Source organism: Protopterus annectens, chromosome 9.part0, assembly GCF_019279795.1.
Source record: "Protopterus annectens isolate FY-2018-M chromosome 9.part0, PAN1.0, whole genome shotgun sequence".
In the NCBI taxonomy this organism is placed as follows: Eukaryota; Metazoa; Chordata; order Ceratodontiformes; family Protopteridae; genus Protopterus; species Protopterus annectens.
The window spans coordinates 1894788995-1894815569 of record NC_056743.1 but is presented as its reverse complement, the minus strand read 5'-3'; the positions used below and the strand labels follow the sequence as shown (position 1 = coordinate 1894815569).

General features: G+C 43.0%; 1 protein-coding gene across 1 annotated transcript in view; it reads right to left on the bottom strand.

The window, feature by feature from the left end:
* The window catches only part of LOC122810818 (complement C3-like), a 1708896-nt gene that overhangs the window by 1277345 nt on the left and 404976 nt on the right, over positions 1-26575 (bottom strand). Inside the window, exon 9 of the mRNA XM_044082377.1 lies at positions 25759-25879. Coding sequence (XP_043938312.1) covers positions 25759-25879 — 121 coding nt within the window. The remainder of the gene's footprint in view (positions 1-25758; positions 25880-26575) is intronic.

Here is a 26575-nt window from a genome sequence, read left to right as displayed (position 1 = left end):
GACAGCAGATATGATAAAGATGCTGGGTGAGACAGGGAAGGAATGGCTCCTGAGGGGACTCATAGCAGTGTGGAGAGAAATGGGTATCTGAACAATGTACCTGACGGTACTCATAGCAGTGTGGAGAGAAAGGCATATCTAAACAATGTACCTGAGGGTACTCATAGCAGTGTGGAGAGAAAGGGGTATCTGAACAATGTACCTGAGGGGACTCATAGCAGTGTGGAGAGAAAGGGGTATCTGAACAATGTACCTGACGGTACTCATAGCAGTGTGGAGAGAAAGGCATATCTAAACAATGTACCTGAGGGTACTCATAGCAGTGTGGAGAGAAAGGGGTATCTGAACAATGTACCTGAGGGTACTCATAGCAGTGTGGAGAGAAAGGGGTATCTGAACAATGTACCTGACGGTACTCATAGCAGTGTGGAGAGAAAGGCATATCTAAACAATGTACCTGAGGGTACTCATAGCAGTGTGGAGAGAAAGGGGTATCTGAACAATGTACCTGAGGCGACTCATAGCAGTGTGGAGAGAAAGGGGTATCTGAACAATGTATCTGACGGTACTCATAGCAGTGTGGAGAGAAAGGCATATCTAAACAATGTACCTGAGGGTACTCATAGCAGTGTGGAGAGAAAAGGGTATCTGAACAATGTACCTAAGGGTACTCATAGCAGTGTGGAGAGAAAGGGGTATCTGAACAATGTACCTGAGGGTACTCATAGCAGTGTGGAGAGAAAGGGGGTATCTGAACAATGTACCTGAGGGTACTCGTAGCAGTGTGGAGAGAAAGGCATATCTAAACAATGTACCTGAGGGTACTCATAGCAGTGTGGAGAGAAAGGGGTATCTGAACAATGTACCTGAGGGTACTCATAACAGTGTGGAGAGAAAGGGGTATCTGAACAATGTACCTGAGGGTACTCATAACAGTGTGGAGAGAAAGGGGTATCTGAAAAATGTAGAAAAGCTGCTTCAGCATCAACTTGTAATGATGGAAAAGGATGCGGAAAATGAAACCTGTCTTTAAAGGAGGAAAAGAGCCATCGCCAGCGTGGCAATGACAGAAAATATGACGAGCAGCTGGATTCAGAGAGCAGTTCCTACTGCATTGTACATGTACACAAATTAGACAGCAACTTTGACTTAGCCCTGACAAATACATATGGCATGCCTCCAGATGCACTATGCAGGTTCTGATTGTGTGCCTGTTCCAAGTGTTAAATGCCAACGCAAGAGCCAGAGACAGCCAGACACTCCAGCTGTCAGAGCTAGCCAGCTAAGGTGGCTACTCCAGTAGCCATAGCCAGCAAATCACTACAGCAGGGAAGTCATCCAGTCTGAGAAAGACCATGATTGTAATGATAAAGGTTCAAGCTGTTCCAGAAAATATTTTCCAAAAAGGATAAAGTCAAAGAAGCATCCCATCGACTTCAAGTTGCTGAACTTGAAATGAAGACCATCTTTAAAGGATCAACCTGAAGATGATGTAGAAACCACAGGGATATATAATAACTTCGTCAAAATGGTCACCTGTTGGATGAACCAAATTTGAATTCAACAGCTGAAGATACTAAGACGACAAGCTGAAAAGACTGGTCTGAGTTTGAGACTAGAATATTAATGGCATTTCATTTTTTCGTCTGTGAATTGTTGTTGCCTATTGACTAAATTTGGATAAGCAGTATTTATTGGTATTGTTCATGTAAGATATGTACAACTTTTGAGTGGCATGAAACAACTGTACCAATATCTGAATCCTGAATTTCCTGACTGTTGACATCCATCTAAAGCTAATGCTTACTTTCCCAGTGCTGTACTCGTCCCCTGAGCAGAACCTGTACTAGCACTCAAAAGAACCAAAGTTTTTGTCGTACCACATGTATATCATTCCCTGGTGTATCCTGCCTTGAGATTTCCTGAATTTCCTGACTGTTGACATCCATCTAAAGCAAACACTTACTTTCCCAGTGCTGTACTGGTCCCTTGAGCAAAACCTGTACTAACTGTCAAAAGATCCAAAGTGTATCTACCTTTTTAGAAAGTTGTCTGTACATCCAGTAGCAATATTGTAATACTATGTGTGCATGCTAGCAGCCTACCGCAGAGCCCACTCAACCTGCTCTCTACAGTCCCTTACCCCTTGTAGATACCTCTGCTGTTAACCAATCTGTCCACTAGATGGCAGCATTAACATACTATTAAATACTTTATTGTAAAGTAAATCAAGCTACTGGATATTTGTCTGTCCTACTTGCTCTATTGCCCTGCCCTACCTTCTGTAGCCTCCCTTCTCCCCCTCGATCTCTCTTAGCAGAACTACACCTTACTCCTGAGCTTTGTTGCTCTGTGCTTACTACTCACCTCAATGATTGTTCCTCGCTGACCTGTTCTTCCATTTCCTTGTTTCTGACCCACAACATTCACCCTATGGGCTCACTCCGCTCCACTACCCTACCCCCAAATTTCACCCACCCCCAGTGCTCCTACATGCATTCTCCTCCTAACATCCCTCCCTCTCTCCCCAACCAATCCTCAACACTTTCCCTCCACCCCACCTGCCTCTCACTACCTCACCCCTTCCCTCCTAGGTCCCTTAACCTCCTCTCTATTACATCCAACAGGCCCCACCTATCATGCACTCTCCTACTCCTAAAGCCTTTATTTCCACATCCATCCTCATCCTTCTTCTACTTCGTCTATACCATGCCACCTCCTATACTCACTTCCATCTACACCCTCCACCTCTGCCTCCCCACCTCTCCCACACAATGCACTCCCACATCTCAGCCTCTTTAGTTCCCTCCCACCCTTCCCTCATCTTCAATGTAAAACTTCTCCCAATCACTACTAAATACTACAAACCCAGACCTTTTCATTACCAGACACTTCTAACTAAGTACAAACCAAAACAACTTATTCCTCATCTCACTTACCTCTTCTTAACCGGTGGCATTCACCCTAATCCAGGACCAAACTTCTCTCCTACTAACCACACTTGCTCCCACAATAATTCCACCAATAAATACCTCACATTTCTCACCATTAACGCCCAAAGCCTAAAATATAAAACAACCCACTTTCATGCCTGGCTCACTCACAAATCATCTGACATTGTAGCCATCTCTGAAACCTGGCTAAAACCTGACATAAGAGACTCTGAATTCCTTCCCCCTGGATTTCAATCACTTCGATCTGACCGCCTAAGTACTCAAGGTGGCGGTGCTGAACTAGTCTACTCCAACCAGCTGTCCTTTACACCATATCCTAATCCCATCCCTTCTTTCAATAATGATGAAATTGTAGCAGGCCTTCTAAAAATTAACAATCATAAACACATATGCTTAATTTCCCTCTATATTCTGCCAGGTAACAACACCAACATCCTGGAAGACATCCTGTCCTGGGCCTCCTCAAATATTAAACTGGAAACCTACATATTGGGTGATGTAAATATAGACTGGAACAAAATCACCAACCCTAATGCAACCATGTCAATCAACCTATTTAACTACACTCAACTTACTAACACCATCACTAGACCCAACAAAACCACCCCCCCAGGCTCCATACTAGACTGGATCCTAGTATCTCATCCCAATAAAGTGATACAATCTGGTGTCATACCAGTCCCGTTAGGAGACCACCTCCCTGCCTTCACCCATTGAGCTTCCCTCACCCCCCCCCCCACACTCCCACCAGTTTATCCACACTCGGAACCTCTCTAACTTTAACCCTACTACTTTCTCTGATTCATTCAGGAATACCAATTGGAACCCCCTGAAAACTCTTCCATTAGACTCAGCCGTTGACTTTTTCAATACAACATTCTTAAATGTCCTTAACTCCCTAGCTCCAGTAAGAACAAAAAGAGTAAAAACTAAGACCACCTCGTGGCTTAACAAAGACACCAAAAAGATTATGCTACAAAGAGATAAAACCTGGAAAACATACCTCCAAACTAAACAAAGAGACATCTTAGTTAAATACAAACAACTAAGAAACCTTGCCAAAAAACAAGTTATCAAAGATAGAAAGTCCTACTACATCAAAATGCAAACAAATCATGCAAACCCTCCCTACAAAAAATTTTGGAACTCTATCAATCTCTCCTTAGGCCAGGTACTAAAAACAATCCCTGCCCCAACACCAGCAAATCTGACCTTGAAATTGCCTCACTATTCAACACCTTCTTCACCACTTCTATTGCTGAGCTAACCAAGACCTTTACCAACAACAACCCTCAACCCCACCCCAACCAAACATCCTCTCTCTCCTCACCCCCCCTACTTTCAAACTCAAACCCATCTCCACCTACCAAATAAAGAAACTACTCTCTAAACTAAAACCTTGCTCCAATGCCCCCGACCACATTCCCTCCTCCTTCTTAAAAATAGCCTCCGATGGTATTGCTCTCCCTATTAGCATCCTAGTCAATAGATCCCTACTTGAATCCTATGTACCCAAACTAGGACACTCTGCATATATTCTTCCACATCACAAGGGTGGCAAAAACTGTAACGTATCTAATTTCCGCCCCATAGCCATCCTTTCCCCTCTCTCTAAACTCCTTGAAAAATGCATCCACCTTCAGCTCTTGCCATTCCTTACCAAAACCAGCTACTCTCTCCTACCCAACATGGCTTCCACCCAGGACATAGTACCAACACCGCCCTTCTCTCCTTCTTACATAGTATCAATTTAGCCCGTGACACCGGTAATTTAGTACCCTCAGTTCTGCTGGACTTATCTAAAGCTTTTGATACCATCTCCCACACCCACCATCTAAATCATCTGTCTAATCTCAATCTCTCCCACATACCAATACTATTATAGCATGTCCAAAGGTCAGTTGTCAATCTCCTCTCCAGTCCAGCTGGTGAATCTGGGAATCTTGAGGCAATGTTACAACTGCCTCATGTACACAGACAACCCTCTCCTCCTCCCAACAAATTCCAACACATGTGAGGGATGCAACCATATAGCCAAACTGGAGGCTAAGCTCTCTCAACTCAGTACTGGCATAACCAGTCAGGAGGAGAAGGACACCACACTCACTACAATTCCAGTCTCACATAGACCTACCACAACAGCAAACCAAACACATAAACACACAAAAACATACTCGGAGGCTCTAAATAAAAATCTGCCTAAGCAGCAGAGACCTCCAAAGCAGACACCCAAGCAACCGCTACCCCAAAACAAAACACATGCAACACATAGCTCACAAAGCCAGTGTGCCAAACATTCACAGCCCTTAAGGCTAAACAACAAACCTGATACACTTGTAATAGGTGACTCTATCGTCAGGCACACTGACGTCCTGCTCACCAGGCTGAACAAGGAGAAGGTCACGGTGAGCTGCCTGTCGGGCGCTAGGATCCGCCACATAACACAAGCACTCAGGTCACTCCAAGGCAAGTACAAATATGACTCAGTCATTGTCCATGCTGGTGTGAATGACCTGAGACGTACCTCCCTGGACTACATGAAAAGAGACATAAAAGAGCTCTCTGAGCATGTAGCCCAGGCCGGTATGACCCTGACCTTGAGTAGCATCTTACCCTCACCAAGAATGATGCCACAATATGAAGACAAGATGATCAATTTCAACAATTGGGTTAAGTATTGGTGTCATTCAAAGGGGATCCAATGCCTGTCAGCCTGGGATGACATGCTCGACAGGCCACGATGCTTCGCTAGGGACGGCTTGCACCTGTCACTCCTGGGCTTTCAGATATTGGCAAAGGCTCTTGCTTCCCCCATAGTGCCTTTTTTAGGCAAGGCTCAAAATTCAAACCCACCTCCATAGGTATCACAAGGGATAAGAAACTAAGAGTAATGCTACTCAATGCCAGAAGTCTAAACCTCAAGATGCATGCACTCTAAACTCTCCTTAGCATGGAGAACATCGATATCTGTGTAGTAACAGAAACCTGGTTCAAGGTTCCTGAGAGCACCCCAGCACTACCAGGTTATACCTCATACCATGCTTTTCGGCCCCAAAACTTGGACCGAACCACAAAAGGAGGGGAGTATCAATATTCGTCAAAGATACCCACACCTCCAAGTTGATGGCACAGCACGAAACATCAGAGACTATCCATGTGCAACTAACAGTGGGTAAAACTGCCTTCCAGTTTATAGCCTGCTACAGACCACCCTCCCAAACCCAGGAACCCCACTTGGCCTTCCTGAGAACACTGGAAAATATGAAGGTCTCTCCAAACACCATTATATTAGGTGACTTCAACTACCCAAACATAAACTGGGAGCATTACTCTAACTCCAACACCCTAGCCCAAAAGTTCCTAGAATTTATAAACTCAAATGCTATGGAACAACTTGTTACCACTCCCACAAGAGGGGAAAACATACTGGACCTGATCATCACTAACATGAGGACTCTATGCTCCAGACCAGAAGTGTATCCCTCACTGGTAAGATCAGACCATAAACTAATCTCACTGGATATTCACATCCCGACCCCACCCCCTGCCCAGAAAACCACAGTGAAAAACTTCTCTAAAGCAAATTTCACACTCCTCAAAACCGAGGTGGAATCCTTCAAAGCCCCCGAGCCTGTGGAAAATATGGCCCAGACTGCAGAATCCTTTATAAACGCATTCTATGAACACCTTCAGGAATGCATGGATCATGCAATCCCAAATAAAACCAAGACCCAGTCCTCCAAAGGCAGACGTCCTGTCTGGTGGACCCCAGCCATAAACAAACTATACAATAGAAGGAGGAAGCTACTACATGATAGAGCAAAATCCCAAAAAGGGAAGGCATCTCTGATCAGTATTAGCAAAAAACTATGGGCACTCATAAAATCGTCTAAGGCCAGCTTCGAGAGAAAAATTGCACAGGAACTAAGGATAATCACAAGGCTTTCTTTAGTTATGTTAGGAACATGGGTGGGAATTCCCAGATATGCTCAGAATTACTCCAAAATGACAAAAAATACATCGAACCCACAGACATTGCCAACATCCTAGCTGACAGGTTCAGCGCAAACTTCTCCCCCTCCTCCCCACCAAAAGGGCAAATATCTATCCCAGAAGAGTACTGCCCCCTGACATCTCAGATGCTCAGGTAAGAGCCGCCCTCTCCAAAGCAAAAAACACAGCATCAATGGGACCAGACGGTGTCCTGGGCTGCGTCCTACATGAACTCCAAGAAGAGCTAAACCCAAACATAAAACTACTGTTCAATTTCAGCCTTACTACAGGATATGTACCCAAAGAGTGGCGTACAGCAACAGTGGTCCCTCTCCACAAAGGTGGTGTCTCAATGGATCCTGGAAATTATCTCCCCATAAGCCTGACTAGCTTGGTCTGCAAAGCTATGGAAAGGATCATCATGGACCTCATAAATAAAGATATTGGGGACTTACAGACACTGGATTCTACCCAGTTCAGCTTTGTTAAGGGCAGATCCTGCCTCTTAAACCTGGTCGATTTCTTTGAAACAGTCACCAAGGCCATTGACGAGGGAAAGGTAGTCCACACAGCCTACCTGGACCTTGCAAAAGCCTTCGATATAATACCCCACTCGGGCATTATAGATAAGCTCACCAGCTTAAATATAAACCCCTATGTCACTAGATGGGTTGCAAACTGGCTCAAGGACAGAACCCACATGTTTAGAATTGCTGGAGCCATGTCAGACTCCAAACCAGTTACAAGTGGCATCCCACAAGGCTCAGTCCTGGGACCTCTCTTGTTCGGTATATATTTCTCAGAGGTACAGGCCAACATGGAAGGACTGTGGCTGATCATGTTTGCAGATGACTGCAAACTGGGTGCCATAATCAACTCTCCAGCTGACACAAGCATCCTCCAAAAGGGCCTCATAGAAACAGACAACTGGTGCCAGAGCCATGGCCTCAAGCTAAACACCAAAAAGTGCATAGTCATCCCCTTTGGCAAAAACAAAGTGCCCACAAATTACCACATAGGTGGTAATCCATTAAGTACAGAAAAAGTAATTAGGGACCTGGGGACCCAAGTTGATAGCATGGTCAAAGTGGTTAGAAAAACATTTTATATAGCCCACCTAATCATGAAGGGATTCACATCTAGATCAGGGGAGGTTATCGTGCCTCTTTACTCATCCCTCATCAGGCCCATAATTGAGTACAATGCCCCTTTTGGGATGTACCTTACCAGACACCTGCAGCAACTGGAAAGACCCCAAAAGTACCTCACCAAGAGGATCAAAGGGCTCAAACAGATGTCATATGCTGCCCAGTTAAAGAAACTCCAGCTCTACTCAGTGGCATTTCACCTGCTCAGAGGCGATCTGTGCCTGACGTATAAAGCCATGTCCAACCTGGAATTAATGGACATGCTGAACCTCAGAAAATCCAAATCCCATCGAGCTATGTGCTCAAGAGACTTTAACCTCAGCACTGAAATAAATAGGGCATGCTGGAGGGACAGATCCATAGCCCAGAGGCTCCCTTCACTCTGGAATAAAATCCCAGTCCAGGTTAGGCAGAGTCCCTCATCGACTCTCTTCAAGAGGAATCTTGATGAATGGATGGGCGATCGTAGGTTTACCCCAGGTATCACTTCTGTGTCACTGTTAGACAGAGGCACAGTATACTAACCTCAAAAAAGGGCATAGCAAAATTAATTTAAAATGGGTGACGAAAGCCAAACACACTCTGGCTAGGCTTATAAATGCCCTAGGGCAGATAGTCTAGTATGAACCTATGAACCTATGAACTCTCTCCTAGTTCTCCAGCTATCTTTCTGACAGGTCCCAGGCTGTCAAATGGGGCCAGGGCACCTCCACCTTCCATGGGGCCAGGGCACCTCCACCTTCCATCCTACCCCACTGGAGTACTCCAAGGATCCATACTTGGCCCAATTCTATTCAACATCTTTTTTAAAGACTTTTACAAGGCCATACCCAATACTAAAATTGTTCAATATGCTGATGATTCTACTTTGATCTGCTGCACCTCCAACTTAACAGATCAACTACTGACATAAACAGCTTTCTCAACTACCAATAACTGGATGCTCCAAAATCACCTCTCATTAAATGCTAACAAAACTAAAATTCTTCTATTCTCTCCTTCTAAGTCCTCCCCTATTGATAAAAACTCATTCCAAATAACCAGCCATAACAACTCCATTTTAGAGGTCATTCCCTCTGCCAAACTTCTTGGTGTAACCATTGATGAACACCTAAAATTTAATACTCACGTCCAGCTAAACATAAAGAAAACCCACATAAAACTCGGCCTACTTTATAGAAACAACCACTTCCTCTCTCCTGCTACCAGACTAATTCTCGCCACTACTTATCTCCTTCCCTTTCTACTGTATGGCACCCCTCTGCTTACTAATTTATCCTCCTCACTATCCTCCAAACTAGAAATATGTTACAATAAAATCTCCAGATTTGCTACCAAAGCCAAATCTTCCTCTCATCACTGTTCCTCCCTTCACTCATTAAACTGGCTTGAACTCCATAACCAACTTGACTTTCTCCAAATCACGACTGTCTATAGACTACTATTCCAACCTACTAAGTGCCCTGCACTACCCAATATCCTACAACCATATACTCCCCATAGAACACTTAGATATACCCGCCAAAACCTAATCACCACCACAAACCCAAGCGCCCAGCTGGTCAACTTCTGCTTTCCTTCACCTTAGCCAAAAAATGGAATGCTCTTCCCTCCACTCTTAGGACCTGCGATAAACTCAAAAACATTAAAACTCTTCTTCATTCTCACCTTTACTCAAACAGGAAATGCAACTGTACTCTTCACCCTATACCTCTCAAGGTCACCTCCACTTTTACTCCTGGTTAACCTCTCACCTGGCTAACCTTGCTCATTTGTATTATATATATATATATAACTATACTGTAAAATCTAGCCTCAAGGCCATTTGCCTGTCTTTTACACCAAAAGAAAATTGTAATTGTTTGTTTCTTTATGAGTGCTACCTGTTTATTGGTCATTAATGCAAAATTTCTTAGTAATTATTAATGTAACTATGTATTGTTGAAGCTTTTCTCCCCAGGCCTCCACTGAAAATGGGCTCCCCGATCATCAAATTGGAATAAATAAATAATAAATAAATAAATGACTGGAGAATAAGCATACTCATGCCAGTGTACAAGAACAATGGGGACATCCACAGCTTTGGGCAGTACAGAGACATAAAACTCCTGTCATGTTGCATAAAAGTTCTGGGGTGGGGGGGGTGATTGATAAATGGATATGCAGAGTAGTAGAAAGTAAGATGGAAGATGTGCAATATGGATACAGATCAGGATGCAGCACAAATGACCTGGTGCTTGCAGTGAGGCAGATATTTGAGAAGAAACTAGAGATGATAAGAGTCCAACTGTGGATTCCTAGACTTGGAGAAATCACATGAAAAGTTCCCAAGAAAGTTGATTGGGCAGTACTGTGGTGGTTCGAAGTCCCATAAACATTGGTAGAATTGATGCAAGCTATGTACAAGCACCCAATGACCCAAGTATGATCAGTGTTGGATCTCACAGGGGGGTTCTGCTGGGAGTAGGTGTTGCACCAGGGTTCAGCTCTGAGCCCACTGCTGTTCATACTGGTGATGGACTATATTAGCAAACAGGTCGGAGGGAATAGTTCAAGAAAGTTGTTGTATGGAGACAATGCGGCATTACATGCAGACTCTGAGCAAGAACTTCAGAAATGAGTAGGGGAATGGAATGTGAAACTGAGAGCACATGGAATGAAGCTATGTACAGATAAGAAAGTGGTACTAGCAGCAAATATGGGAATCAGAAGAAGCTGAGAATTGTGATAGAAGGGAGGATACTGGAACAGGTTAATAGCTTCAAGTAGCTGTGAGGAGTAGTTGAAGAGAAGGGAAGTTTGAATAATGAATGCAAAGCTAGAATCAGAGGAGCTGCAGCCAACTGTCATAGATGCCAGGTGCAATATATGACAGAAGAATGCCAAAGAAGCTAAAAAGTAAGATGCAGAAAACAGTACTGCAACCAGTGGTACGGTATGGTACAGAAACATGGGCAGTAAACACCAGTACGACTGTATGGTACAGAAACCTGGGCAGTGAACACCAGCACTACCGTATGGTACAGAAACCTGGGCAGTGAACACCAGTACGCTGGTATGGTACAGAAACCTGGACAGTAAACACCAGTACGACTGCATGGTACAGAAACCTGGGCAATGAACACCAGTACTACTGTATGGTACAGAAACCTGGTTAGTGAACACCAGCACTACTGTATGGTACAGAAACCTGGGCAGTGAACACCAGCACTACTGTATGGTAAAGAAACCTGGGCAGTGAACACCAGCACTACCGTATGGTACAGAAACCTGGGCAGTGAACACCAGTAAGGCTGTATGGTACAGAAACACGGGCAGTAAACACCAGTACGACTGCATGGTACAGAAACATGGGCAGTAAACACCAGTAAGACTGTATGGTACACAAACATGGGCAGTAAACACCAGCACTACTGTATGGTACAGAAACCTGGGCAGTGAACACCAGTACGACTGCATGGTACAGAAACTTGGGCAGTAAACACCAGCACTAGTGTACAGTACAGAAACCTGGGCAGTGAACACCAGTGCTACTGTATGGTACAGAAATCTGGGAAGTGAACACCAGTACGACTGTATGGAACAAAAACCTGGGCAGTGAACACCAGTATGACTGCATGGTACAGAAACCTGGGCAATAAACACCAGCACTACTGAATGGTACAGAAACCTGGGCAGTAAACACCAGTACGACTGTATGGTACAGAAACCTGGGCAGTAAACACCAGTACTACTGTATGGTACAGAAACTTGGGCAGTGAACACCAGTACAACTGCATGGTACAGAAACCTGGGCAGTAAACACCAGTATGACTACATGGTACAGAAACCTGGGCAGTAAACACCAGTACGACTGCATGGTACAGAAACCTGGGCAGTAAACACCAGTACAACTGCATGGTACAGAAACCTGGGCAGTAAACACCAGTACTACTGTATGGTACAGAAACCTGGGCAGTAAGCACCAGTACTACTGTATGGTACAGAAACCTGGGCAGTAAACACCAGTACTACTGTATGGTACAGAAACCTGGGCAGTGAACATCAGTACTACTGTATGGTACAGAAACCTGGGCAGTAAACACCAGTATGACTGTATGGGTCAGAAACCTGGGCAGTAAACACCAGTAGAACTGTATGGTACAGAAACCTGGGCAGTAAACACCAGTATGACTGTATGGTACAGAAACCTGGGCAGTAAACACCAGTACTACTGTATGGTACAGAACCTTGGGCAGTGAAAACCAGTACGACTGTATGGTACAGAAACCAGGGCAGTGAACACCAGTACGATTGCATGGTACAGAGGTCTGGGCAGTAAACACCAGCACTACTGTATGGTACAGAAACCTGGGCAGTGAACACCAGTACGACTGCATGGTACAGAAACCTGGGCAGTAAACACCAGTACGACTGCATGGTACAGAAACCTGGGCAGTAAACACCAGCACTACTGTATGGTACAGAAACCTGGGCAGTAAACACCAGTACGACTGTATGGTACAGAAACCTGGGCAGTGAACACCAGTACTACTGTATGGTACAGAAACCTGGTCAGTAAACACCAGCACTACTGTATGATACAGAAACCTGGGCAGTAAACACCAGTACTACTGTATGGTACAGAAACCTGGGCAGTAAACACCAGCACTACTGTATGGTACAGAAACCTGGGCAGTGAACACCAGTACGACTGCATGGTACAGAAACCTGGGCAGTAAACACCAGTACGACTTTATGGTACAGAAACCTGGGCAATGAACACCAGTACTACTGTATGGTAAATAAACCTGGGCAGTGAACACCAGTACGACTGCATGGTACAGAAACCTGGGCAGTAAACACCAGCACTACTGTATGGTACAGAAACCTGGGCAGTGAACACCAGTATGACTGTATGGTACAGAAACATGGGCAGTAAACACCAGTACTACTGTATGGTACAGAAACCTGGGCAGTAAACACCAGTACGACTGTATAGTACAGAAACCTGGGCAGTGAACACCAGTATTACTGTATGGTACAGAAACCTGGGCAGTAAACACCAGTACTACTGTATGGTACAGAAACCTGGGCGGTAAACACCCGTATGACTGTATGGTACAGAAACCTGGGCAGTGAACACCAGTGCTACTGTATGGTACAGAAACCTGGGCAGTAAACACCAGTACTACTGTATGGTACAGAAACCTGGGCAGTAAACACCAGTACGACTGTATGGTACAGAAACCTGGCAGTAAAAACCAGCACTACTCTATGGTACAGAAACCTAGGCAGTAAACACCAGTACGACTGTATGGTACAGAAACTTGGGCAGTGAAGGCAGAGCAGATGAGGAGGCTAGAGGTGATGGAGATGAAGTATGAGAAGGGTGGTAGGATGCACACTGTGGGACAGACAAAGAAATGAGGACATAAGAGGAGAAGCCAACATTGCTTCAGTTGCAGAAAAGATCAAAGAGAGCAGATCATGGTGGTTCGGACACCTGTGCAGAAAAGCAGATGACAATCTGGTGGAAAGATTTGGGAAAGACAGGAAAGGCATGAAAGTTTGGAGAGGGTGATAAATGGTACACTGAGCTGTAGAAAGTGAGATGGGAGATGAGCAGTTTGCATTCAAATCAGGATGCAACATAACCGACCTGATGTTTCCAGTGAGACAGATAGTTGAGAAGAAGCTACTGATGAGAAGAGTTGAAATGGGCATTCCTAGACATGGAGACAGTATATGACATGGTCCCAACAGAGCTGAACTGGGCAGTCTTGGTTTATCAACTCATTTGTAGGAAGCCAAAAACTGGAGTACAGTAGGAAAAATAAGTGTGAGGTAAAATTAAGACTGGAGAAGTCTGCAAAACCAGGTAAGCAGAAGCAAAACCATATTCAAAAGTCATGCAGGCACTCTTTTAAAGTATTATTGCAGATGCTGAAGGTTGTTATTTCCCCTACAGTCAAAGGAAGGATGTTCCTTTTCTTAGAAATGCATGAATAATGCCAGGAGACACTAAAAGAATTGTAAGACTTTTTGACTGCAAATAGGTTTGTTTCTGTGGAGTGAAGATGTCTTGAAGGAGAATATCACTGTAGTAGAGAATTAGGGGAAGAACATTTGTCAGGAAATTGCAGTAAATTATGGGCTAGTTTCAACTGTGAGAGACTAGGATATTTGGGAACTCAAGCCAATTTCATTTTTTGACAGATAGGCAGTGGTGATTGGCAATGGGCATGTAGTTTGCAAATGTTAGCAATTCTGTTATAGTATTGTTCAGTGTTTTTACAGAGTTGAGATAATATTAAGTATAGATGAAGCATAAAGTAAGTTAGATAGTAGAACCATAGTAGCTGTATTTATCCAACAGTAGACTGTGAGATCTTAAACTGTTTTGGGATGTGTCATGCATAAAGAGAGAAGAAAGATCTCTTATAACAGCCAAACAACTGCTCATGCAAAGAGACAAAACCTAGAAATGAGGGAATACTAGTAAAACAGAAATTAACTTTAAACGTTTAGAGAAATTAGAAACTGTAGTAAAAAAAATTAAGAAGGGCAAGCAGCTATAATAGTCCAGCATCCAACAAACATCAAAATAATCCCATGCAATTCTGGTCACCCATACACAACTCAACCTGGCCAGTCTATCGCTCCTACCAAAACCACTAGCAACACAGATGACACTCCAACACAATCAACAGATAACTTATAAACACTATTCTCTCCTTTACCAAAGGCATTCCAAATATGCCCTTCTACACCCCAGTCTTATCAGTTTATAACAGAGTATCTTATTCCAAACTGTCCAAACATCCACTACTAGTAAAAACAAAACGAAAACTCCAGCAAAGCTAGAACTTCCAATAAGTGACCTCCCAAACCTCTTTTATCAGAGGCACATGGGATATATGCAAGTGATCCTTATGAACATCAGGTGTTTCAGCTAATTGGCAATTCTGAAAGCCCATGTTTTGTTTCGTCATTTTTAATGGACAATTTCAGGCCAAAAAAGTCAAACCCCACTAGCTGTGGATATGCATATTTCAGCCTTGTTATGACCTCATCAGCACAGCGCAAGCAGAGTGTTTGACAAAGCATTAGAAACACAGGGCTATTATACCAAGCTGATGTCCATCATCATTAGGGTCACTGCAAAAATATCCCAAACAACAGGCCTGAAATTGTCCATTAAAACGAAGAAACAAGTCATGGGCATTTAGAATTGCCAATTAGCTGAAACACCTGATGTTCATAAGGATCGTTTGCATATATCCCATGTGCCTCTGATACAAGAGGTTTGGGAGGTCACTTATTGGAAGTTCTAGCTTTGCTGGAGTTTTCATTTTGTTTTTACTAATTGTTTTTTTCAGTGACCTCACTCATTGTTTTAGTTTGTTTGAAACATCCACTACTAAAAAAAAAACTTCTACCTAAACTAAAGCCAACAACATTAGCTGTAGACAACCTGTGAGCTGAATATTTAAAACTTGCAGCAGATGCCATAGACTTCCACATCTCTGTATTACTAAATTATTAACTGAACACTACGTACCTTCTGTTTGGAAAGCATCTTTCATTATCCCACCACATAAAGGCAGGACAAAAACTGATTTTGCAGATTATAGACCCATTGCTATTCTATTGCAACAATCAAAAACCCTGGAAAAAACATATCTCTGTCCAGCTCAAAAACCACCTTACTAAGAACAGTGTTCTATCAGCAGGGATCAGGTGTTGGCAGCCCTTGCTGAAGCCAAGAACACCACCTCACTGAGCCCTAATAACATCCCTGGTTGCCTACTGAGCAGTACAAAACATGACCTATAAAGAGGCAGTCTTCAATTACAGCCATAAAACAGACTATGTTCCAAGTCAAAGGAGGACCATCAACCGATCCAGGGAATTACAGACCCATTAGTCTAATAAGTCTAATATGAAAAGCCATGGAATGAATTATCATGGAAATGATAAACAGGGACATTTGCAACCTATAGACACTGGACCCATCCTAATTTGGCTTGGTTAAAGGAAGGTCATGTCTATTTCAAATGATAGATTTCTGGTAGACTTCTTTGAGTGGGTCACCCAATCAATGGACAAGGGTAAAACAGTTCATACAGTGTATCTTGGACTTGGTTAAGGCATTCTATACAATAGCTCACTAAAGCATTGTTGACAAGCTCTCCGAGTTAGATGTAAATCCTTACATAACACACTGGATTGCTGATTGGCACACAGACAGGTCCCAAGAAGTCAGGATTGGTGAGACCACCTCCACCAAGAAACTGGTCACCAGCAGAGTCCCCCAGAGCTCTGTGCTGGGCCTGCTCCTGTTTGGTATCTACTTCTTGGAAGTCAAGGCTAACTAAAGTTCAAGGCCTCTAGCTCACCAAGTTTGCAGATGACTGTAAATTAGGAGTTATTTTAGATTTTCTCCAAATACCAACATATTGCAAGTGGATGTATCACAGAAAAATGACTGGTGCCAAAGACATGGCCAAAACCGCAGTGCCAAAAAATGTATTATAATGCCTTTTGGGAAACTATTAACTCAAGTTAATTAGTCCATTGATAAAATGTTCCTAACAGTCAACCCAGTAGTAAGGGATCTGGAAACATATGTAGACAGCAATCTGGACTTTGACCAACACATAGCTAAAATAATAAGAAAGTCATTCTATGTCACCCAACTTATACGTAAAGATATGGCATCAACTCAGTCCTTATCAGATCTTTCATTGAATACAATGTCCCCTTTGGCATGTATCTAACCAGACTTGCAATAGTTCAAACAATGACAAAGGTTTCTTTTCAGGAGAATTCAGGGCATGGATACCCTGCCCCATATTGATCACCTAAAGGATCTATACAACCACAAAGGTTTCTCATAAGGAAAATTCAGGGCATGAATACCCTGCCCCACACTGATCACCTAAAGGCTCTGTCTCTGTATTCAGTCTCCTACAGGCTGCTGTGATGGTATCTTTGCCTGTCTTACAGAGCTTCTTCAGACCAAGCCCTAATCAATCTGTTGCACAAGCACAAAACAAACAGCACCAGAAACACGAGAATCAGGGATCTGAACTTCACTTGTAATATAAACAGGACATGTTGGAGAGACAGACTTGTGTCTCAGAGGATCTCTGCAATATGGCAAAGAGTTCCCACTTGCAAAACAGAGTTTATCCCTGACCCTGAAGAAAATCTTGAAAACTGGATGAGAAATTGTAAATTTGCCCCTAGTCGGCCCCCATGGCACTCATGGGCAGTGGCCATCAATAAGAAAAGTATTATCCTAACTAACCCCCCCAACAAATCCTTAGTTACGTCCCTACTAACATGCCCACCTGTATATATGCCTATGATTCTTAAGACCAAAATGGTTTGGGGTACATGGCTAGGTCTGTAATGGCCCTAGTGGTCATTAACTTAGTAATAACCTATGGAACTCAACATACTTTTCCTCTCTGTCACCGTACATGAACCACCCTCCTTAGCTTCACAAAAAATGTAAATTAAAACAGAAATAAAGGTAACTTAGCATGATTTATATTCATTGATCTATCTCAAACCTTAGAACTCTTAACTCTTCTTCTCAATCTGGTTTCACAGCAATCTAAATGAAAACAAACTGTTAAATGGCATCAAGAATTTTCACCTTACATACAATTTTCTACTGGTGTCCTTCAAAGATCATTCCTGGGACCACTGTTATTTAACATATTCACAAATAAGCTCAACATGATAATCATACCCACCTGTACTGTATAATATGCAAATGATTCTACTTTTATCTGCACTATTTTCACACTCACAATACTACAAAAAGTCACACAACTCTCTCACTTATGGAATCCTGGCTACTGTCCCCACACTCACTGTGACACCCATGCCCTGGCCCAGCAATCAAGGAGCCTCAATCCTCACCACTAACACCAGAGAGGGCATCTCATATATGAGGAAAGGATAACAAATACACACAGTAAAGTGCAGTTTCCCTTAAGAGCACACAGAGATCACAGTCAGTCCGGGGCTGGTCATTTCCTTGCTCTCCAGGTTCCCAATAAGACTCCCAACTGGCACAGCTATAGTGTCCAGATTTCAGGCTAGCTGGGCAATCAAAAATCTCCAGCACCCTCTCTGTCCAACCAGTGCTTTGTGTCCCTGCCCAGGTAGTTGACACACACACTTTGTGATAAGAGGTTATACAACCACACATACACTTCTGGGGAAGGCTGGCACAGGTTCTCCAGCTGTGCCCCTTTTACCCAGTCCATACAGTAATACCGACTGCCACTACCCAGCTAATATTATCAGATACCCAAAGTCATTAAAAGGGTGTCTAGTTATTACTGTGCAATATTATTATCCAATTGGTAGTATGACTAAACCGTCTCAAGGCTTATTAGAGTGACCTGGTACAGGATCCTTATATACCTGCAATGTACTTTTAGTGCTTAACTTATCTCTACACAAACTAGCCACAGTTAAAATGTTTTAAAATGTTTAATAATAAATAATTAAAACCACAAGACAATACTTTTTACTACACAGTCAGTGCTAGTCAAGAGTTTAAAGATCAAACAGAAATACTTAAAATAATTCAGTAGTACAGTTCTGACATCACAGAAAAACACTTAGTCTACTTTTTCTAATTTCTAGCTATTTCTACAAGAAAACACACTACTAAAATAACTTACATAGAGAGAGCATAAGGCAGTGCTGAGTTGGATGCTCAAGAAAAAATGCTTAATACCTTCTGATTCTCTCTGTTTAAATTGAAACTGCAGTTCTGATAAAACATTACATCATTTAACACTTTCCTGGTGTTCCCAGGCTGACAGAAACTGCATTTGCATTCTTTTACACTTAGGCAGAAACCAGAGCAATAAAGGACATTCCATATGTAAATTCTGGTCATTAACTTTAGCCTTAAAACAATAGGCAGGAAGCCTTTGTCTAACCAGACTGGAGCCGAATTGTAAACATCAAAGGCAGTCATGAAATAATTTTAATTTCAAAGGACCAACAAGAATTGCTTGACTTAGCTTTCTTTACAGCAGAGGTCAATGTTGCCACATTGTTTTAAGTTCAACATTTCACAACATATTCTTTCATTTAAGAAGCAAGCCTGCATTTCAACATTTCACAGTATTTACAAATGATAGAATTATGTACCAAATTCTATTTGGCTAGGTTGGCAGCCTTCACCCATTTCTACCACTCTTCACATCCCCCCCCACCCCCCCAGAGAACTGAAGCTAGTTTGTCTAGTGACCCTTGAGAAACCCCGCTTGAGAGGGTTAGGTCTAACTGGGTGTACCTCACCCCATTCCCTGTTTTGAGAGCCCATTGCATTGGCATTGGTAACAGCACTGCAGTGCTGCACTGATATATCATATGCTTGCAACCCTGGGCCCCATCTTAGCAACTTGGCATTTTGCTGACTGTATCTGTTTAACCATGTTAGGGGATTGTGATCTGTCATAACAGTGAATTTCCTTCCATACAGATAAGGCTGAAGTTTCTGCAATGCCCACACTATGGCTAGACATTCCTTTTCTACTGCTGCATAGCATTGCTCCCTGGGTTGAAGCCTACAACTGAGAAAAAACACTGGGTGTTCTTTCCCCTCTGAAGAAATCTGGCTAAGTACAGCCCCCACCCCATGGTTTGAAGCAACCACCTGCACAAAAAAATTATTTGCTGTAATCTGGAGTGGCTAACACAGGGGGTTCTCCCAAAGCTTCTTTAAGCTTCTGAAATGCCTGCTGACATGCTGGGGTCCACACTACCTTATCTGGCCTGTTCTTCCTTGTCAGGTCTCTGAGGGAGCAGCTATGGTACTATATCTGGGGGTGAAATTTCTGTAGTACCCTGCTGTCCCTAAAAATGCCCTCACTTGCTTTTTAGTAACAGGTACAGGTCAAGCCTGAATGGTTTCCACTTTAGCAGGTTCTGGCCTTATCTTACTACTCCCAACTTTATGTCCTAGATAGGAGACCTCCACCATACCCACCTGACATTTGCTCAGCTAGCACCTCCCTGACATGCTGAAGGTGCTTTGGTATGGAATAGCTGTAGATGGCAATATCATCTAAGTAAGCAAGGGAAAACCATTCGGCTCCTACTAGGATATGATCTACCAGCCTCTGGAAAGTCACTGGGGCATTCTTCATCCCAAAGGGCATCTTTTTGAACTAATACAAGCCAAAAGGAGTCACAAAGGCTGACTTCTCTCTAGCACTAGGAGTCAAGGGCACCAGCCAGTAACCCTTGGTAAGATCAATGGTTGTAAGATACTTAGCCCCACCCAGCTGCTCTAGGGCCTCATCTGTCCAAGGCATGTGGTAAGCATCTGACTCTATTTGACTATTTAATTTATTGTAGTCCACACAGAACCTGGTGCTGCTATCCTACTTTGGCACCAGCACCACTGGGAAGGCCTAATGACTGTTGGACTCTTGAATCACCCCTAGTTCCAACATCTCCTGTACCTCCTCCCTCAGTCTGTTTGACTCTCTCAGGCACCCTATAAGAGGCCTGCCTAATAGGCCTTTGGGGTCGAATATCCACCGGATGCTGCACTAGGTGGGTGCACCCCAGTTTCCCAGTGAACATGTCCCCAAATCCCTGAAACAGTGCTCGGATTTCTCAAACCTGTGTAGGAGATAGCTGCTGGGATATTGCTACCCCTTAAACCGAGGTGTCAGCCCATGCCTCACTGAGGAGATCAGTCCCCAGATCTCCCTTAGACTCCTGAAATCCACTGCAAATGTTCAGTACAAGGGCCTCCCTGTCATGGTAAGGTTTTAACATGTTAACATGGTACAATTTGTGCCCTTGCCATCTGTCTATCAGTTCCACCATGTAGTTAACATCACTTACCTTTCTTACCACCTTGTAGGGACCCTCCCAAGCTGCTTGCAGCTTGTTGTGTCTGACAGGAATGAGAACCATTATCTGCTGCCCTATAGCATACTCTCTAACTTGAGCATTCCTGTCATACCAGACCTTTTTATGTTGTTGGGCTTCTACAAGGTTCTCCTGGGCCAAGCCCATGAGTTCCCTGAGCCTTGTCCTGAAGTTTAGGACATATGCCACAACAGGCTCCTTGTGAGACTTGCACTCACCTTTCCACTCATCTCGAATTAAATCTAGAGGTCCCCTCACCCTATTCCCATACAGAAACTCAAAAGTTGAAAAACCTGTGGATTCCTGGGGAAGCTCTCTGTAAGCAAACAACAGATGGGGCAAATATTTGTCCCACTCCCTCTTAAACTGATCTGCAAATGCCCGTAGCATGGATTTGATTGTAGAGTTTAACTTCTCAACAAGGCCATTAGTCTGGGGATGGTAAGGGGTGGTCTTCATGTGCTTCACCCCACATGACTTCCACAGTCAAACCAGCAGGTCTGACATGAAATTGGCACCTCAGTCAGTCAGTATTTCTTTTGGGAAACCTACCCTGCTAAAAATGTCAAACAAAGCATTTGCCACCTTCTCTGCCTCAATGGAGGACAAAGCCACTGCCTCAAGGTATCATGTAGCATAATCCACTGCCACTAGGATATACTTTTTCCCTGTGGAAGTTAGGGTACTCAGAGGACCCACAATATCCATAGCTACCCTCTGAAATGGCTCCTCAGTCACAGGCAAAGGCATCAAAGGAGCTCTCACTTTACCTCCTATATTGCCTACCTTTGGCACTGCTCACAGGTCTCTGCAGTAACCTGTTACATCTCTGGAAATTCCAGGCCAATAGAAGTTCTGCACAATATGCCTCTTTGTACATTTTATGCCCCTATGACCTGCAAAGGGAATATCATGGGCTATGGCTAGAAGCACCAGATGGTAGGCTCTAGGTACCACCAACTACAGTACTCGCTCACCTTCTAGCCCTCCCTCAGGGGTCCACTCTATGTATAGTAACCCTTTGTCCCAGTATACAGATTGCCCCTTTCCTTGAGAATCAGGTGCCTCCCTAGCTGCCTGCCTCAGGCCTTGCAATGTAGGGTCTGAGAGCTGAGCCTGTCTCAACTCTCTCCTTGTAACCCTTCCCAGCTCCCTTTATTCAGGAAGTCTGGCATCTTCTGACAGTGGTCCTCACTGTCAGCCTGGGTACTACTACTCACCTCTACCTTTGTAGCCACTCTGTCCAAGGGAACATCAGTACTCACAAACAGCTGTGGCTCACCTTCAGTCTCACTGCTACAGCGTTGCTCACTTCCTGAAGTAACCACCTCACCAGTCCTGGCTGCAAGTATGCAGTCTGTCTGGGTCTCCCCATAGGCTACCAGACCCACATGCTTGTCTCCTAGCTGCACTGTGTGTAACTGCATAAGCACATGGTACTGCCTCATACAAATCCTTCCCAATCAGGACATTTGCAGGATGGTAGTTTAGTACCCCTGTTGTCTCAAGATGACCTACTATTGGCATTTTGTCTTTCCCACTTACTGACTCTCTCACCTTTTGTTCCCCAGCTTGCCTCTGTGGACATCTGTATGCCACATGGCTCCACTGGTTGAATTCAAAACATTTAATGCTTGATCCTGGATGTGTACCTGGACTAGTGGTTTCCCCTGCTACTGGCAGATTCTGTTGGGGCAGTCTGTGCTGCCCACTGTGGGTTCCTTTAGACCTATGAGCAGTACTGGGGGTCCCCTGCCTATGCAAGGCTGTCCTGCTTGCCAGGTATAGGTCTACCTTCTTCCCCAACTCATCTGAAGTAGCACATTGTCTATCAGCTAAACAGATCCTCATGTCCTCAAGCAAAGTGCTAAGGGCTTGTTCCCTCACCAAAAGGTCTGCCAGCCCTTCAGAAGTGGTGACCTGACATCCACTCACCCACCTATGGAAATAAGAAATAAGTGCTCAATTGAGCAACATATTCACACACACTTTCATCTGCCATGCATCTATGCTCACAAAACGTTTTCCTATATGTTTCAGGTGTTAGCTCAATCAATTCTAACAGACAATTTTTTACAGCAGTATAATCAAAACATGCAACATTAGACATTTTAGATAAAACAGTTACAGCTTTACCATGAAGTAAGGGGGTTAGGAACTGTACCCAGAGCCATTGGTCAACACCATACTGTTTGCATACCCTCTCAAACATATGAATGAAACTATCAAAATTATCCTCCTCTTTAAACTGCGGAAGAAATTTACTGACCTTTTGTGTTTCTGGGGTCCAGTTACTCCCTTCACCATTACTTCCATGACTCTGGCGAAGAGTCAGCATCTCCTTCTCATACTGCTTCTGCCTCTCTTGTTCCTCAGCTTGCAGATGTAACAGTTTTTCATTCTCCTCAGCCTGCAAATGTCGCAGTCTCATATTTGCTTCTAATTCCATATGCCTGGCCTCCAACTCAAGTCTCTTTAGCTCCAGTTGGATTTTTAAGTCCACTGAAGAAAGGTTGAGCTGTCCATTCTCCAAGGGAATTATATCTCCACTGCCAGTCTGATTGTCCTCCTGGTTGCTGTTTTCTGATGTAGCTGTAACCAAGGCTAAAATCAGGTCTGCCTTAGTCAGGTTTCCATGCACCAGTCCCCTAGCTTGGCACATCTCCGCCAGCTGGCTCCTTGTCAGCTTTCTGTACTCCTCTGCTGACATACTACCTGCTCACCCTGACTAACTTAGATAACAAAAGAAATAAAACAATTGTGATCTGAACTCTGAGTATCCACTGCATGGCTGTTTTAGGGTACAAAACACATTCAAAGCTCACTGTACACAAGCTACAGGATTCACTCTACTAACACCACTACAAGCCAATTAGTATTTGCCAACTAATTAATATATGATGTGAATATATATGATGTGGATATCCCACCACTGCCACCAATTAATATGTGATGCCCATGCCCTGGCCCAGCAATCATGCAGCCTCAATCCTCACCACTAACACCAGAGAGGGTATCTCATATATGAGGAAAGGATGACAAATACACACAGTAAAGTGCAATTTCCCTTAAGAGCACACAGAGATCACAGTCAGTCCAGGGCTGGTCATGCCCTTGCTCTCCAGGTCGCAAATAAGACTCCCCACTGGCACAGCTGTATGGTCCAGATCTCAGCCTAGCTGGGCAAGCTAAAATCTCCAGCACCCTCTCTGTCCAACCAGGGCTTCATGTTCCTGCCCAAGTAGCTGACACACACACACTCTTTGAGATAAGAGGTTATACAACCACACAGACACTTCTGTGGAAGGCTGGCACAGGTTCTCCAGCTGTGCCCCTTTTACCCAGACTATATGGTAGTACCGACTACCAACTCCCAGCTAATATTATCAGCTACCCAAAGGCCCTTAAAAGGGTGTCCAATTATTACTGTGCAATATTATTATTCAATTGGTAGCATGACTAAACAGTCTCAAGACTTATCAGAGTGACCTGGTACAGGATCCGTATATACATGCAATGTACTCTTAGAGCTTAACTTATCTCTACACAAACCAACCACAGTTAAAAGGTTTTAAAATATTTAATAATAAATAATTAAAACCGCAAGACAATACTTTCTGTTACACAGTCAGTGCTAGTCAAGAGTTCAGAGATCCCACAGAAATATTTAAAATCATTCAGTAGTACAGTTCTGAGATCACAGAAAAACACTTTGTCTAATTTTTCTAATTTCTAGCTATTTCTACAAGAAAACACACTACTAAAATAACTTACTTACATAGAGAGAGCATAAGGCAGTGCTGAGTTGAATGTTCAAGACAAAATGCTTAATGCCTTCTGATTCTCTCTGTTTAAATTGAAACTGCAGTTCTGATAAAACATTACATCATTTAACACTTTCCTGGTGTTCCCAGGCTGACATAAACTGCATTTACATTCATTTACACTTAGGCAGAAACCAGAGCAATAAAGGACATTCCATATGTAAATTCTGGTAATTAACGTTAGCCTTAAAACAATAGGCAGAAAGCCTTCATCTATCCCGGCTGGAGACAAATTGTAAACATCAAAGGCAGTCATGAAATAATTTTAATTTCAAAGGACCAACAAGAAATGTTTGACTTAGCTTTCTTTACAGCAGAGGGCAATGTTGCCAAATTGTTTTAAGTTCAACATTTCACAACATAGTTTTTCATTTAAGAAGCAAGCCTGCATTCCAACATTTCACAGTATTTACAAATGATAGAATTATGTACCAAATTCTATTTGACTAGGCTGGCAACCTTCACCCATTTCTACCAGTCTTCACACTCCCGATACTACAAGAAATCACACAACTCTCTCAGTTGTGGTATCCTAACTACTGACCCCCACTCACAATACTACAATAAATCACATAACTCTCTCAGTTGTGGAATCATGGCCACTGTCATCATACTCAAAATGCTGCAAGAAATCAAACAACTCTCAATTGTGGCATCCTGGCTACTGACCCCACTCACAATACTGCAAGAAATCACACAACTCTCTCAATTGTGGAATCCTGGCTATGTAATGGCAGGTTATTACTGCACCCACCTAAAACCAAACTAATGCCATTCATATAAAGTCTTATACTAATCAAATATCTGCTTTCCACATTGTCTCAGCCAATAATAACAAAACTGAAACTGCTACAAAACTGCCTAACTACAGGGTGTTCTTACTGATGACATAAGGAGCCTATAAGTAAGCATATGTTAAACTCAGTCACGTACCTGCATTTGTCAAAACTGTAACCACAACATAGAGAGAATGGCCTACAAGGTCGCTGACATTTGGAAAAGTCTTGATCAGCACATTTCTAGTCAGCTTTGCTATTCCTTTTCCATTTTCAACCTGAAATAAGAAATGTGTTTTGTGACTGCCTTATTTTTCTACTGTCTCCAAATCCTGCATGCAGTGCCATTAAAACCTGAATTAACTAATGCTTGCAAATACAGTACTTTTAAATGGATATTTGACTCATGTTTTGTAAAAAAAAATCATTTATTTATTTATTTAAATTATTAAAATGTTTAAATCTAAGCATTTATACAGAACCATAAATTTGCACAGTAATTCACAAAGTTAAGGTATAATCCCATTAAAAGTTTTAAATTGTAAAGTTAGTATGAATGCTCCTGTCATACTGAAGAGGTGGTATACAAACGTCTTGTTAAAAGAAGATTTGGTGTTAAACCCCTGAAGTATGGAAAAAAATATGATTCCTTGTGACTATTTATTTATTTATTATTTATTTATTTTACATTTGTTGACCGGGCTAGTCCAGCTGGATACATGTCCATTTTTAGCAGAGGCCCGGGGAGAAAAGCGCCTCGAAAGTAAAGTACAATATTATATATATATATAAAAACAAAACAAAATTTCACAGGTGCAAGTACAATACAAAATTAAGCTATTTGATACATGAAAGATCATATAGATGTGAGTAGAGTAGAATATAAGGAAATATGTTCACTTCAAAACACATTTGATTGCAGAATCTTATGATAAGTATCTTTTGTTAACACAGTAGGTAGTCTGAAAGACATT